This window comes from Tupaia chinensis, unplaced genomic scaffold (genome assembly GCF_000334495.1).
Source record: "Tupaia chinensis unplaced genomic scaffold, TupChi_1.0 Scaffold000416_1, whole genome shotgun sequence".
Taxonomy (NCBI): domain Eukaryota; kingdom Metazoa; phylum Chordata; class Mammalia; order Scandentia; family Tupaiidae; genus Tupaia; species Tupaia belangeri.
The window spans coordinates 1,456,245-1,471,672 of NW_006159921.1; the positions used below are offsets into that span (position 1 = coordinate 1,456,245).

Genomic DNA, 15,428 nt, shown 5'->3' on the forward strand with positions numbered 1-15,428 from the left:
AGGAAGGGTCCACTTACATGTCATTGGCCAAACTGTGAGGCATGACCATGCTCAGATATGAGGGAGACGAGAAATGGAGTTTTTATCTCTCTGTTTGCTGTACAAGAACATGATAAGGGAGGAGAGTGTCATAAATAACTTTGGGGTAGTAAATCCAGTATCACACTCTTAAAGGGCTGTTATTTTCCATAAAGAAGGGAAGAGAGAGCTGGAAAGGAGGGATCTGGGAAATAGAGGAGGAGACTAGAACCCTGTGACTTGAGAGGAAAGTGCTAAGAGGGTTTTGGGGGGGAGACATAGGAAACAACAAGGCAAATAGGGGAAGACAATTCTTTTTTAATTGCCAGGGTGTATATATCCTCTAAGGAAAGAGAAACTACCCCTCAGCGAGGCCTGGCCACACCACAGTCCTTTTTCGTTCATTTTTCTATCCTGTCAGGATCATGTACTCAGTCACTCAAGCACCTAGAGCGTTTTTCAAGCTTCCAGGGCCAGGATTCAAACTATGGTTAGTCATGCAGGATTGAGTTCCCCATGCACACAGTTCAACTGCTGTACTATGGGGCTAGCCTAACAAATTATATTTTTATATATATATATATATTTTGCCATAGGACACATGCACTTCCTGGAGAGAAACAGAAAGAGAAGGAAAGTGAGAAATCACCCGCCCAGGAGAATGGCCACACTGCAGTCCCTTCTCCTCTGTTCTCTTGGGATTTGGGGCATGCATGCATATGTGCCTGGTATGATTCTCAAGCTGCCGGGTCGAGGACTTGAATCATAGCCAGTCACATGTGAATTCAGTGCCTCAACCCCACACCACCTGCTGGCTCCCAACCCTAACTAAACTGATTTATTTATTTATTTTATTGGATATATTTTTAAAAGAATTATTTATTTATTTAATTCCATTTGTTATTATTTTTTAACTTAACCAGAGACAGAGAGAGAGAAAGGGAAAGCAAGAAGCAAGCCACCAGGTACGGGACTTGAACTGCAGCCAGCCATATGGGAATCCAGCGTCCTCAACCTCCGTGCCACCTTCCAGCCCCCGTAAAAACGATTTTTTAAGAATTATTTAATTTATTTTATTCATTGTCATTATTTTATTTTATTGAAGTTGACCATAGAGAGACAGAGAGAGAGAAAAAAAATGAGAAAGCAAGCTGCCAGGTCCAGGACTCAAACCATGGTCAGCCATGTGGGGGTCTGGCCACCTTCACCACCATGCCACCTGCCAGATCCCTAAAAAAATTTTAAGAGAAGTTTTAGAAACCTTTTGTCTTGGGACCAGCAGATGGCATCACAGTTACATCACTGAACTCCCATGTAGTCAACTGTTAGTTTGAGTCCCAGACCTGGTGGCTTAAAACTCATGGCAGGCATGTGTGCATGCATGCCCAAAATCCAGAGAGAATGGAGAAGAAGGGATTGTGGTATGGGCATCCCCCTGGCAGGTGATTTCTCACTTTCTCTCTGTCTCTCTGACAAGTGCACAGGCCCTATAGCAAAAATCTCTCTCTTGAAAAAAAAAAAGAAAGGACCAACAGCTAGCATAATGGCTATGTCGCTGGACTCCCATGTAGTTGACCACAGTTCTAGTCCCAGACCTGGTGGCTTAAATTCACGCCAGGCTCATGTGCGTGCATGCCCAAGATCCCGAGAGGAGAATGGAGGAGAAGGGATTGCGTAGTGGCCATCCCCTCTGGGGGGTGATTTCTCGTTTTCTGTCTGTCTGTCTCTCTCTGTCTTTCCGGCGAGCTCACACACCCTATAGCAAAAAACCTCTCAAAAAAAAAAGAAAGAAAAAAAAGAAACTTTTTGTCTGTATTGTGTGCTGTAATTCCATCCTTTCATCTCCTCAAAACACCTTCAGTAAAAATCTGCACCATGGGGCTGGCAGGTGGCACTGATTGGGATGCTGGACTCCCACATGGCTGACCACCGTTCAAGTCCTGGACCTGGAGGCTTGCTTTCTCTCTCCCTCTGTCTCTCTGGTCAAATTTAAAAAATAATAAAAATAAATGAAATTAATTCTTAAAAAAATCTGCACCATTTTTTAAGACACTAGAAGCGTTGCTCAAGAAGGCCAAGTAGTATTTGGTTGGATAAACGTAAAGTTTTTTGCACATGATCAAAAGTTACCTACTGTTAATTGTCTCTTCTTTTCCAAAGTACTGGCGACAGATAGATGCTCTTTGGATTCTCAGTCATTTCAGTGCTATGAACTCTCAGTCTTGGTTACGTCGCTGGACTCCCACGTAGTTGACCGCGGTTCGAGTCCCAGACCTGGCAACTTAAAACTCATGCTGGGCACATGTGCATGCATGCCCAAAATTCTGAGAGGAGAATGGAGAAGGGATTGTGGCATGGCCATTCCCCGAGGGGTGATTTCTCTCTTCCTTTCATCTCCTCAAAACACCTTCAGTAAAAATCTGCACCATGGGGCTGGCAGGTGGCACTGATTGGGATGCTGGACTCCCACATGGCTGACCACCGTTCAAGTCCTGGACCTGGAGGCTTGCTTTCTCTCTCCCTCTGTCTCTCTGGTCAAATTTAAAAAATAATAAAAATAAATGAAATTAATTCTTAAAAAAATCTGCACCATTTTTTAAGACACTAGAAGCGTTGCTCAAGAAGGCCAAGTAGTATTTGGTTGGATAAACGTAAAGTTTTTTGCACATGATCAAAAGTTACCTACTGTTAATTGTCTCTTCTTTTCCAAAGTACTGGCGACAGATAGATGCTCTTTGGATTCTCAGTCATTTCAGTGCTATGAACTCTCAGTCTTGGTTACGTCGCTGGACTCCCACGTAGTTGACCGCGGTTCGAGTCCCAGACCTGGCAACTTAAAACTCATGCTGGGCACATGTGCATGCATGCCCAAAATTCTGAGAGGAGAATGGAGAAGGGATTGTGGCATGGCCATTCCCCGAGGGGTGATTTCTCTCTTTCTGTTCCTCTGTCTCTCCAGTGAGCGCACAGGACCGATAGCAAAAATCTCTCTAAAACAACAACAAACCACTCTGTATCTTCTAGCTTCAGAGGTAATTCTTAGTCAGAAAAATGTATAGGATGGCCTAGCCATTGTGACACAGGGAGTAGCGTACTAGGTTGGACTGTAGGACTGGGAACCACATAGTGATCACAGTTTGAATTTCTGGCATGGTCTGCTTAAAAATGCATGGTACTGGCATGTGTGGGAGTACTCAAAATACAACTGGCTAAAAGCAGGAAGGGGATCATAGCATGGTCAGACCCTGTAGAGGGTACTCCTCTTTGTCTCTCATATGCACACGCTTGTGCTCTATAATGAATAAAGAAAATAATACTTTTATTTTAAAAAAATGTAGAAAAGTATGTACAGTAATAGCATCAGATAGAAACTGACTTAATGACCTAGAATTGAGACAGAGTCTAGCATTGGACTTTTGGAGGGAGTGATCTCATGGGTCTGACGGCTTTTTGTCAAGAGTCTAAAAGACTGTTTTGGTGTACACAATCTCAGTGCACTCTCATTTTCTTATGTATATAGTGAAAGCACAGATTTTACAATCCCTCCTCATTCTAACGTGTTTTGCTTCCTTGTCAAGGAAGAGGAGAAATGACTGTTTCCATTCTCTTCACTTGCCCTTGGACAGAGCTCATTCTACTCTCGATGAGGACCTGGAAAGATGGCTGCAGCTGCCTGAGGAGAGGTTGGAGCTCCAGGACCTCGCCAAGGGCTCTGCAAGGTGGTTTTTCCCCATGAGGGGATCATGTTCTTCTTTTTCTGGAAGTGGGGCTAGATCTTAGACTCCTTGGAGAATGCACATCTGGTGATGGCATGACACTGTAGATAAGCCAGCCCTGACTCCGTCTGCATTCTCCATTTGCTTCTGGTCCTCGAAACACTCACACTGCTCGAGATATTGATTAGCAGATGGGTATCGGAATAAGATGAGAAGTCTTAGATTGCTGTGTGTTGGCTCTGCCACCTTCAGCATTTTCATGTCATTGAATTAAATCAGGAAGTATCAAATTCCTAGATAACACCAGTCTAGGAATGAATGCTCATGTGATGGATGATGGACTGAGAATTCAAAATGGTAATGGTCTTGACATGGTACCTTCTCTAAAGGATAAAGGTAAGAGATCAAAAAGTTTTACATCCCAAAGCATTCTTGTAGAATACAGGCAACCTGGCCCCATTGGGATTTTTTTTTTTCCTGGAGAGATTTTTGTTATAGGGTATGTGTGCTCACTGGAAAAACAGAGAGCAACAGAGAGAGAGAGAAAATGAGAAATCCTTCTTGGGATGGCCATGCTGCAGTCCCTTCTCTTTCATTCTCCTCCTGGGATTTTGGGCACACATGCACACGTACCCAGCATGAGATTGAGTCTGCCAGGTCTGGGACTCGAATCCCAGTTGATTACATGGTAGTAACCATTACACCATCTGCTGGTTCCCTGATTGGAGAGTTTTTGATTAGAAGCTCCAACTCAGTATAATTTCATTGAGGGCAGGAATAAAACTTCACTGAGGGCAGGAGGTATGTCTTATTTTTGTATGTCAGACATTTAACATGTATTTTGAAAAATGGTAAGAATTTAAGAAATTTTTCTTGAAGAAAGCACGGACAACACTGTGAGACCTCAGTCCGAAGCAGTTGCTGAAAAGATCAGTGCAGCTTTAATGCTGGATAGACAGAAATGTACTTTCCAAATGAAGGTAATACGCGAGGCAGGTAGTGTGCTGCCTAGAGCACTCCAAGGACACAATAGAGGGCTCTTTCTGGGTGTCACATTTTAAAAGACATATGAACAAGCGGAGGAGGGTGGCCACAGAAGTCAGAGGTCTGGAAACTATGTCACATGAGAACAGCTGATGGAGCTGGGGAGGCTGAGCCTGAAAAGAGCAGATGGGTGGAGAATTCGATAGCTGCCTTCGAATACCTGAAATACTGTAAAGTGAAGGGAGTCAGCTTGCTTTCCCAGGCCCCAAAGGACAGAGCTAGTGACTAGTAATTAGAGTATCTTAATTCAGGAAAGCACAAACTTTCTAATAACCACAGCTATCTGGTGGGGGAACAGCTGCCTTTACACGTACTTTAATAGCAGCTACTGCTCCTCCAGTAGAGGCCAGATGACTCTTTGGTCTTGGACATTTGGACAGAGGTAGACACAAACCCAAAGACCTTCTCCAACTCTTTTTTTCTTTAGAGAGTTTTTTTTTGTTTTTTTTTTTTTTTACTATAAGGCATGTGTACTTACCAGATAGACAGGCAGTGAGAAATCACCCCCCAGGGGAAGGCCACACTGCAATCCCTTTTCCTCCATCCTCCTCTTGGAATCTTGGGCACGCACGTGCACGCACATGCGCATACACACACACACACACACATGCCCAGCATGAATTTAAGCCTCCAGGTCTGTGACTCAAACCATGGTCAACTACATGGGAGTCCACTGACAAACATTACACTATCTGCTGGCTCCCTTCTCCAGCTCTGTATTTTTTAAAGAATTATTATTTTTGATTTAACTTTGTTTATTTAAATTTGACCAGAGAGGGACAGAGTGAGGGAGAGGGAAAGAAAGTGAGAAAACATGCAGCCAGGTCTGGGACTCAAACCGTGGTCGGCCATGTGGAGACCGATGCCCTTAACCACCACTGCCACCTGCCTACCCCTCTTCTCCCAGCTCTTGAGACTGTGATTCTATTATTGGTGAGAGATTAGGAGAGAAAACCCTTTTTCACCCTAGCTAAATTTATTATCTCTCTCATATTCCTTTTTGTCTTTTTTTTTTTTTTTTTTTTTTTTTTTTTTTTTTTTTTTTTTTTTTTTTTTTTTTTTTTTTTTTTGAGAGATTTTCGCTATAGGGAGCGGGCGCTCGCCAGACAGACAGAGAGAGACATAGAGACAGAAAGCGAGAAATCACCCCCCAGGGGGGATGGTCACGCTGCAATCCCTTCTCCTCCAGTCTCCTCTCGGGATCTTGGGCATGCACGCACACGCGCCCGGCGTGAGTTTTAAGCCACCGGGTCCGGGACGCGAACCGCGGTCCACCACGTGGGAATCCAGCGACATAGCCATTACGCTAACTGCTGATTCCCCCTTTTTTTTCTTTTTTAAATTTTGACTATCCACCAAATGAAAACAGAAGAATAATCCCCAAACAGTGTTATTTTGCTTTAGCCAGAATCTATTGAGCACTGATGGTGAGGCAAGAACTGTGCTAGGGGTGGAGCCACAAAGAGGGACACGTTTCTGTCTTCGAGTTTATAGTTGAGTTTGGGTGATGGTTTCTGCATAACGGTTTGACAAGTGAGATCTTAAATTGTGAAATACTTAGATTACTTAGATATTTCATTTTGGAGGGTTTCAGGAAGTAGAGATAAGGTAATAAAATAAATAGTGCTTTTGAAAAGGATACCAACATAAGTACTTTTTTTTTCCTCTTCGAGACAATATTGCCAGGTGGTTAAAGCTGAGCCTGAGGCAGGATGCCTGGGTCAGATCTCAGCTCTAGGACTTGGTATGTGATTCATTTCTCTGTGCCCCATTTCCTCATTACTTAAGAGGGATGGAAGAGGTAACAACCTCTTATAGTTGTTGTGAGAATTAATATATTGAAGTATCATAGCCTGTAAACCAATGCCTGGCTGATCGAGAACCCTTTGTCCATACCAGCTATTGCACATTTTCTTTGGAGTGCAATCCTCTTTCCTTGGCTAGTATGCATATGAGTTGACACCTAAAATATTTTTTTTAAAGGGAGACAAATGTCAAGGATCAAAAAGCTGATGAAAAGAAGAGAAAAGGGGAAGAAAGCATCAAGCCAGAAAGGAAATCAGAAAGCTTTTTAGGAAGTACCGAAGGTATGAGTGAATGGTTGTTTATAATGCGGTCTGCACTCCTTGGACTTTGATGAGCAAAAATGCTATTTAGAAGTTTCCCAGATGCATAATATTTCCCAGATTCATAATCTTCCTACTTTTGATCATTTTCCCCTGCACTTCAGCCCGGGCTTTCTGTCGATTGCCAATCAGTTTCATTATAAGACAATAACAACATCGAGCTCCACTCCTGAAGTAAGCCTTTAGCCAGTCTCATTATTCTCTTGCACATTGTCTGGAGAGATGTTTTGCTTCTAATTATCTCATGTCTTCAAACGTCTTTTAAATTAAGCTCACACAAATGTTGCAGAACCTAGTAAGAAACTATATTTTATGGAATTTAAATAGAGTCTACAAGTAATGTGAAAGTTATAAATTAACCTTAATTTCAAAACTACTTTGGTAGAACTCTAAGGCTTCTGATATGCCACTTACAAATGATATTCTCCTAGATTTAGGTTCCTCCTGCTTAGGAAATTAGAGATATTTAATCTTTAAATCAATAGTCCCCAACCTTTCTGGCACCAGGGACTAGTTCCATGGAAGACAATTTTTGCATAGACTGGAGTGTGGGGGTTGGTTTCAGGATGATTCAAACACATTACATTTTTTTAAAGAATTATTTATTTCATTTTATTGGCTATTATTATTATTTTTTAAATTTGATCAGACCAAGACAGAGAGAAAGGGAAAGTGAGAAAGCAAGCCACCAGGTCCGGGACTCAAGCTGCGGGCATGTGGGAATCCAGCACCCTAACCACCACGCCACCTGCTGGTCCCAAACACATTACATTTATTGTGCACTTTATTTCTGTTATTATTACATTGTAATATGTAATGAAATAGTTATACAACTCACCATAATGCATTATTTGCAGCTGCTCCCAGTGCTAGCATCACCAGCTCCACCTCAGGTCATCAGGCATTCTATTCATAAGGACCACACAGCCTAGATCCCTCACATGTGCAGTTCATGGTAGGGGTCACACTTCTATGAGGATGTAATGCTGACATTGATCTGTTATGAGGCAGAATTTAGGTGGTTAGGCAAGCAATGGGGAGCAGCTGTAAATACATATGAAGCTTCACTCACTCACCTCCCACTATGTGGCCTGGTTCTTAATATGGGGGAAGGACTTGGGCATCCCTATTTTAGGTAATCTGGTATCCTTTACACCCCTTCCTCAGTCCCTTCTCTTTCTGCCCTGCTTTTGTGCCACAAGATGCTGACCCTAGTAGACAGCATCACCTGGGCATCCTATACCAGTAGGAGACCCTGGTAGAATGTCAGAGGGTAGGAGAGAAGTTGGGGTATTACTTCCCCTCCTTGCCTACTTTGGCACCTTGTATCTGGAAGAAGTGCTGTCCCTCCACAAGCAGAGCTTCCATAAGCAGCTAGTCCTTCGCAGTTCCAGCTCTCACAGGCTCCCAGTACTGTGCCCCAGTTCTCACCCCTCAGTCCCTTCAGACTTAGGCTTCCTACTGCTGCTAGTCATTGGATGCCTGGGCCTATCTACCTGTACATACTCTGTATATCGTTACTCCATTATGGAGTCTGTTTGAACCTAGTCATGGGTACACTCTTTTTGCTCCAGAACCCGAACTGGTAACAGGGTCTAGAGTATACGGGCACTTAACTAGTACTAAATTCACTGAGAAATTAATGCAGAGACCTTGTGAATTAGTGTCATTAGTGTCCATTGCTAGGGCAGAGACTTGTGGAATGTTAGTTAGCAGGAGAAATCCATTAATATGTTTTTAGAAATATTTTACTTTTGGGGGTCAGCAGGTGGCATGGTGGTTAAAGGTGTTGGACTCCCACATGGCTGACCATGGTTCAAATCCTGGACCTGGTGGCTTTTTTTCTCTCTCTGTGTCTTTTCTGGTCAATTTAAAAATTATAATGATAAATAAAATAATTATTAAAAAAGAAAAGATTTTACTTTTGTAAAGTAAAACAAATGGTTGTAGGTAAAAGTCTACCAAACATGAATTTGCTTTTAAAAAAAAAATGAGGTTTTTTTTTTTTAAAAGAATGATTTATTTACTTTTTATTGTTATTATTTTAAATGTGCTATAGGGCATATGTGCTCACCAGAGAGAGAGAGAGAGAGAGAGAGAAAGTGAAAAAGCAAGCCGTCAGGTCCAGGACTCAAACCTCAGTTGGTCATGTGAGAGTCCAGCACCTTATCCACATTGCCACCTGCTGGCCCCTAAATGTGAATTCTGAATTCTGGTACCCCTTGACCTACAAAATAAACAGGTGAGTCAACAAGTGATGTGGTGATTAACATGCTGGATCCCACAGAGCCAACTTTGTGGTTCGAGTCCCAGACCTGGCAGCTTAAAAATCACTCTGGATATGTGTGCCTAAAATCCTGAGAGGAAAGTGGAGGAGAAGGGACTGTGGCATGGCCATCACCTCTGGGGTTTGATTTCTCACTTTCCTGCCTCTCATCTCTCTCTGGCAAGTGCATGTACCCTATAGCAAAATAATAATTATAAGGCTGTTTTATTCTTTCTCTCATTTTTTACCCAGATGAACTAAAACCCTGTTTTTGGAAGCGACTGGGTTGGTCTGAACCATCCAGGTAATGGGATATTGTTTGTACGTCAAAGTTTACTATAGACAACAGAAACAAACTTAAAACATTTACCAGTGTCTAAATAAATATGAGCGACCAAGACTTGAATTCAGAAAAAGTTGTTTCAGATTTAGCATGTCAATGCTTATTGTTATCATAGGTGATATTAATGCCAACTTTGATTAAGTAAGTGGTAGAGTCAGCACGAGAAGAGTTTTGATATATAAGGAATACAGAAGATGTTGCTCAGTTGCTTTGTGGTCATCTTGCATTTTCCTGATACTATGGATCATGATCTTCTTTGATTATAAAGACCAAACTCTGTTTCCCTTGGATTCCATTGAATAAGATGATGTTGTTTGTGTCTTTTAAAAACATACACACTAACTCAAAACTCCCTTTTTTTGTTTCTTAACAAACACGGGCACAGGATAATTGTGTTGGATCAGAGTGACTTGTCAGACTGACTGGAACTGGATCATAGATGGACCCTTGGCCTGAGTTCGAACATCCGGGTTGTGAGGGCCTTTCTTCTCTCATCTCCTTCAGTTGCCCTCTCATCTCCTTCAGGCAGCAGTTCCAGTTCCATAACTCACGTTTTGTTCAGCTGCCACAGGAGATAGTTTGACCCTGTCTGTTGGCAGCATATTTAACTATGTGTTTTCAGTCAGATTTCTGAAAAGTGAAAAGTAGTTTTGATTATAAAAATTTCTTACTGTGACTAGAATGGTTTTAGGTTTTGTTGATGTAAATTTTCAAGAACTTTAATTCATGTTAAATAATAAAATGTTTATTTTTTAACAGTTAGATTTCTGCTGTGTAAGATATATTTCTGTGTTTTCAAGTTATTGGGAGTCAGTTGAGAGGAACAGCTTCCCAAAGAGGTTTAATTTCTTTTTATTTTATTTATTATTATTTCTTATTTTATTTTAATTTATTATTATTATTATTATTTTCAAGTTTGCTATAAGGCACATGTGATCACCACAGAGAAACAGAAAGAGAGAGAGGAGAAGTGAGAAAGCAAGCTGCCAGACCTGGGACTTGAACTGTGGTCGACCATGTGGGAGTCCAGTGCCTTAACCACCAGGCCACCTGCTGGGTCCGAGGTTTCAATTTCTGTTATAAAGTTTGACAAATAGGTAGCTCCTGCTACCACCAATCATAAATATATTGATGTACTGGTTACCATTTAAAAAATATTTATTTCATTTCATTTATTGTTATTATTTTTCAATTTGCTACAGGGCACATGTGCTCATCAGAGAGAGAGAGAGGGAAAGTGAGAAAGCAACCCCCCAGATCCTGGACTCAAACCATGGTCAGCCCTGTGGGAGTTCAGCACCTTAACCACCACACTACCTGCTGGCCCTCAGTCATCCCTGTTTTATGGCAGAAATACTACTTGTTCACTTGACCAGGATTGTAATATTCTATTCCAGCTAAAATCTGCTTACTCAATGAAAGTATAAGTACAATTCTAGGATTTTTTTCTTTTTATGTATCATCAGTATTATTTAAGAATTATTTGTTTTATTTATTATTATTATTATTTAATTTATTATTTTAAAAATTTGAGAGAGAAAGGGTAAGTGAGAAAGCAAAGCATCAGGTCCGGGGATTGAACCATGATCGGCCATGTGGGTGCCCAATGCTCCAACTACCACACGACCTGCTGGGTCTGTTATTATTTTAATTTGCCGTAGAGTATGTGCACACACTAAAGAGACAGAGAGAGAGAGAAAGTGAGAAAGCACACCAATAGATCTGGGACTTGAACTCTGATCTGCCACGTGGGAGTACAGTACCTCAAGCACTATGCCACCTACTGACCCCATAAAATTTTATTTTATTACAGTAATAACACTTAACATGGATTTACCCTCTTAACAGGTTTTTAAATGTATAATACAGTATTTTATCTGTAGGCACAATTATTTACATTGAATCTCTAGAACTTCTTCATCTGTTTTTCTTTATTTTTTATAATTTTTTTTGTGTTTCTTAAATAATGTTTTGCTTCTTTTACCTCTCTTTTTTTTTTTTTTTTTTTAAAGAGGTTTTTGCTATAGGGTGTGTGCACTTGCCAGAAAGACAGAGACAGACAGAAAGTGAGAAATCACCCCCCAGGGGGGATGGCCACAGCGCAATCCCTTTTCCTCCATTCTCCTCTTGGGATCTTGGGCACACACGCATACGCACCTGGTGTGAGTTTAAACTACTGGGTCCAACACTTGAACCGCGGTCGACTACATGGGAGTCCAGCAACATAGCCATTACTCCAACTGCTGGTCCCTCTTTTTCCTCTTAATTCCCTTCCTCTCACCCTTCCCATTTTTCCACCCTCCTCCCACACTGTCTACAGTAGCCACAGTTGTCCTCCATGCTTTTATATCTTCCCAGTCTTTCAGTTTCTGCCATAGAGTACTGATATTTGGTGTATGTTGACTAGGGACATACAACTAGGATTTTTTTTTTTTGGAGAGGTTGTTTTTTATTTTTTATTTATTTATTTAGTTTGCTATAGGGTGCCAGACAGACAGAGAGAGACAGAGATAGAAAGCGAGAAATCACCCCCCAGGGGGGATGGCCACACCACAATCCCTTCTCCTCCATTCTCCTCTTGGGATCTTGGGCACACACGCACACGCGCCCAGCATGAGTTTAAGCCACCGGGTCCGGGACTTGAACTGCAGTCGACTATGTGGGAGTCCAGCGACATAGCCATTACGCTAACTGCTGGTCCCCAACTAGGATATTTTTTATTTTGAACTCTTTATGTTGAACAGACATCATACCTGAATATTTTGGATCATGCACCTTACATTGTGAAAGTATAGTAAGATGAAGAGCACTTTTTCTCTAATTCACTTTTTTGTGTGGTGTGATGGTGGGCCACATGCATATGTGTATGTAGCCTGGATTTGTTTGTTTGTTTGTTTGCTATAGGGTATGTGCACTCGCTGGGACAATGGCCATGCCTCAATCCCTTTTCCTTCATTTTCCTCTTGGGATTTTGAGCACATGCACTTGGTGTGTTTTTCAGGCTTTAGGTATCAACTTGAACTGCGCAGTCAGCCATGTGGGATCCAACTGCATTAGCCACCATGCCTCTAGCTGGCTAGAGCCTCAAGGTTATAAGAACATTTTTTTTTAAAAGAGAGATTTGTGCTATAGGTTGCGTGCACTTGTCAGAGAAACAGAGATAGAAAGGGAGAAATCACCCCCCCGGTGGATGTGGCCACCCCTCAATCGCTTCTCCTTCATTTTCCTCTTGGGATTTTGGGCATGCATGCACACGCTCCTGAGTTTCAAGCCACTGGTTCCAGGACTTGAACCACAGTCAACCATGTGGGAGCTCAGCAATGTAACCATTATTCCATATGCTGGTCCTGAAAACCTTCTTTTTTTTTTTTTTTTTTGAGTTTTTTGTTTGTTTGTTTGTTTTGTTTTGTTTGTTTGTTTGTTTGTTGCTATAGGGCGCGTGCGCTCGCCAGAAAGACAGAGAGAGACAGAGAGACAGAAAGTGAGAAATCACCCCCCAGGGGGGACAGCTACGCCACAATCCCTTCTCCATTCTCCTCTTGGGATCTTGGGCACGCATGCACATGTGCCCAGCGTGAGTTTTAAGCCACTGGGTCCAGGACACGGACCGCGGTCGACTACATGGGAGTCCAGCGACATAGCCATTACTCTAACTGCTGGTCCTGCATTGTATTCTTTCTTGTGAGTGTCAAGTCTGTTGTCGGTGAAAACTGAATACTTTCTATTGTGGATGATCATATTCATACTTCTTAGCTCCCAGAAATTTTACCTTACACAGATAAAATGGAAAGGTACAAATCTGTTTGATCATTTTACAGCAAGCAAACAGTTGCTTGCCCTTGTATTCAGAGGAAAATCACCGGAAAATAAGTTATTCAGTTGTCAGAAAAGTCGTGCATATTTTTCTGTGTTTTTCTATGCAAAAACGCATCATGACTTTTCCAACAACCCGATAGTTTACAAATAATCCCATGTGTAAGAAATTTTGGGGGATACAGAAACTTGCAATTCACAGTCCTCCTCTCAAAAAACTTATTTTAATTGATGAGATAAAACCAACATACATAAAAATGTAAGGACTAGACCAACCCCATTGCTTAGTGATTGATTAAGGGAGCTAGATCCTGTACAGTTGACTAAGGTTTGAATCTTAGCCCCTGGCAGCTTGAAAAGCCCTCAGGGCACATATGTGTGTGTGCCCATAATCCCAACAAGATGGAGAAAGAGGGGAAAGGGATTGCAGCATGATCAGACCCCAATGAGGGGATGTTTTCTTTCTTCTCTCTGTCTCTTCTATCTTTCTCTGGCATGCACATGTGCCCTTTGACAAAAAAGCAAACAAAAACCATAATACTCCCCCCCCCCCAGGATATTGTTTTTCACCTAACTGACTGCAAAGCAGAAGAATATTGGTAATATCTATGGTTGGGTAGAGTACAGAGAACAGACATCTTTATTCACTGTGTTGGAAGTATAAATTGGTACCACTTATCTGAAAGGATGTTTGTCCATAAATATTTTAAATGAATGTTTTTGATCTAGAACCTTTTAAAATTTTTTAAATGAATTGTTTTAATTTTATTATTATTATTATTATTATTTAATTTGACCAGATAGAGACAGAGAGAAAGAGGGTAGGAAAGTGAGAAAGCTATAGCTGTCAGGTCAAGAACTCAAACTATGGTTAACCATGTGAGAGCCCAGTGATTTAAGTACTGCATCATCTGCCAGCCCCAATCCAGAACTTCTACTGAGACCAATACTTCACAAGTTTATTTTATATGTATGAATCTCTTGGAGCTTTTGTTAAAATATAGATTCTGGTTGAGTAGGGGTCTCAAGTTTCTGCATTCCTAATAAGTTCCTGGGTGGTACTGCTGCTACTTGGCCTGTGGATCACAATTTGAATGGAGAGGATTTAGAAGACTTTATACTAAACCAGTGCTTCTTAGCGTTCATTGCACATTAGAACCATCTTGTGCCTTGCCTCCAGATTATCCCATTTATTTCATCTGAGCTGGCATGAGCGTTTAAAAGCTCTCCAAGTGATTCTAATGTTCAGGAAGATTGAGAACTATTTCCCTAAAGAGAAAATTGGGCTGTATAAAAAGATGTATTTACTTAAAAGGATGTTTATTGCAATATTGTTGATAATATTGAAAGATTAGAAACAACCTAAATGTCTAGCAATAAAGGACAGATTTAAAAATTATGGAACTGGGCCAGAGTGGCTTGGGGGTTGAGGTACTGGATCCCACATAATTGACGGCACAATTTTAGGAGTTTGAGTCCCAGACCTGGCAGCTTGCTTTATTACTTTTCCTCTCTATCTGTCTCTGGTCAAATTAAAAATAATGATAAACCAACTCTCTGGTTTCAGTCATGGATCCAGTAACTTGAAAATCACACCAGGCTCATGTGCGTGCATGACCAAAATACTCAGAGGAGATTGGAAAAGAAGAGATTGAAGCATGGCCATCCCTCTTGGGGGGTGATTTCTCACTTTCTCTTTTTCTCTCTCTGCTGAGCACATATGCCTTAACAGGAAACAACAACAACAACAAAAATATGGAACAACCATAGTAGATTAATCAGAAATTATATCATAGGTAATAGATTAATTGATACAGAAAGATGTATACTAGTATTATGGAATAATACTAGTATAGTAGTATCGCAGGTATAAAAGGACCCTATGTAAATTAATAAATATCTACACGTCATAAATTAATAGAAAGAGGTCTGGAAAGATGCTTATTAAAAATAGTCATGTTGGTGGGGCCCAGCAGGTGGCATGGTGATTAAGGGTGCTGGATTCTCACAGAGCTAACTGTGGTTTGAGTCCTAGATCTGGTGGCTTGCTTTCTCACTTTCTCTCTCTCTCTCTCTCTATCTCTCTCACTCTCTCTGGTCAA

General features: G+C 41.3%; 2 protein-coding genes and 1 long non-coding RNA gene across 8 annotated transcripts in view; 2 read left to right on the forward strand and 1 right to left on the reverse strand.

Moving 5' to 3' along the window:
* Nucleotides 1-10,184, forward strand: part of TEX14 (testis expressed 14, intercellular bridge forming factor) — a 112,291-nt gene extending 102,107 nt beyond the window's left edge. For all 5 annotated transcript variants that reach the window (XM_027774233.1, XM_027774235.1, XM_027774234.1 and 2 more), the window contains 4 exons: nt 3,645-3,737; nt 6,762-6,865; nt 9,423-9,474; nt 9,899-10,184. In XM_027774233.1, coding sequence (XP_027630034.1) covers nt 3,645-3,737; nt 6,762-6,865; nt 9,423-9,474; nt 9,899-9,935 — 286 coding nt within the window. In that variant the 3' untranslated portion in view covers nt 9,936-10,184. The remainder of the gene's footprint in view (nt 1-3,644; nt 3,738-6,761; nt 6,866-9,422; nt 9,475-9,898) is intronic.
* The window catches only part of SKA2 (spindle and kinetochore associated complex subunit 2), a 1,094,818-nt gene that overhangs the window by 571,268 nt on the left and 508,122 nt on the right, over nt 1-15,428 (forward strand). The gene's annotated exons all lie outside the window — the stretch shown is intronic.
* The window catches only part of LOC102474553 (uncharacterized), an 18,805-nt gene continuing 7,938 nt past the window's right edge, over nt 4,562-15,428 (reverse strand). The window contains exons 1-3 of one of the 2 annotated variants that reach the window (XR_001370800.2): nt 9,541-9,888; nt 7,743-7,901; nt 4,562-4,946 (exon numbers count right to left, since the gene is read on the reverse strand). This is a non-coding gene — a long non-coding RNA (uncharacterized LOC102474553). Of the gene's footprint in view, nt 4,947-7,742; nt 7,902-9,540; nt 9,889-15,428 lie in introns of those variants that run through there. The other variant, XR_335427.3, reaches the window with a different exon arrangement.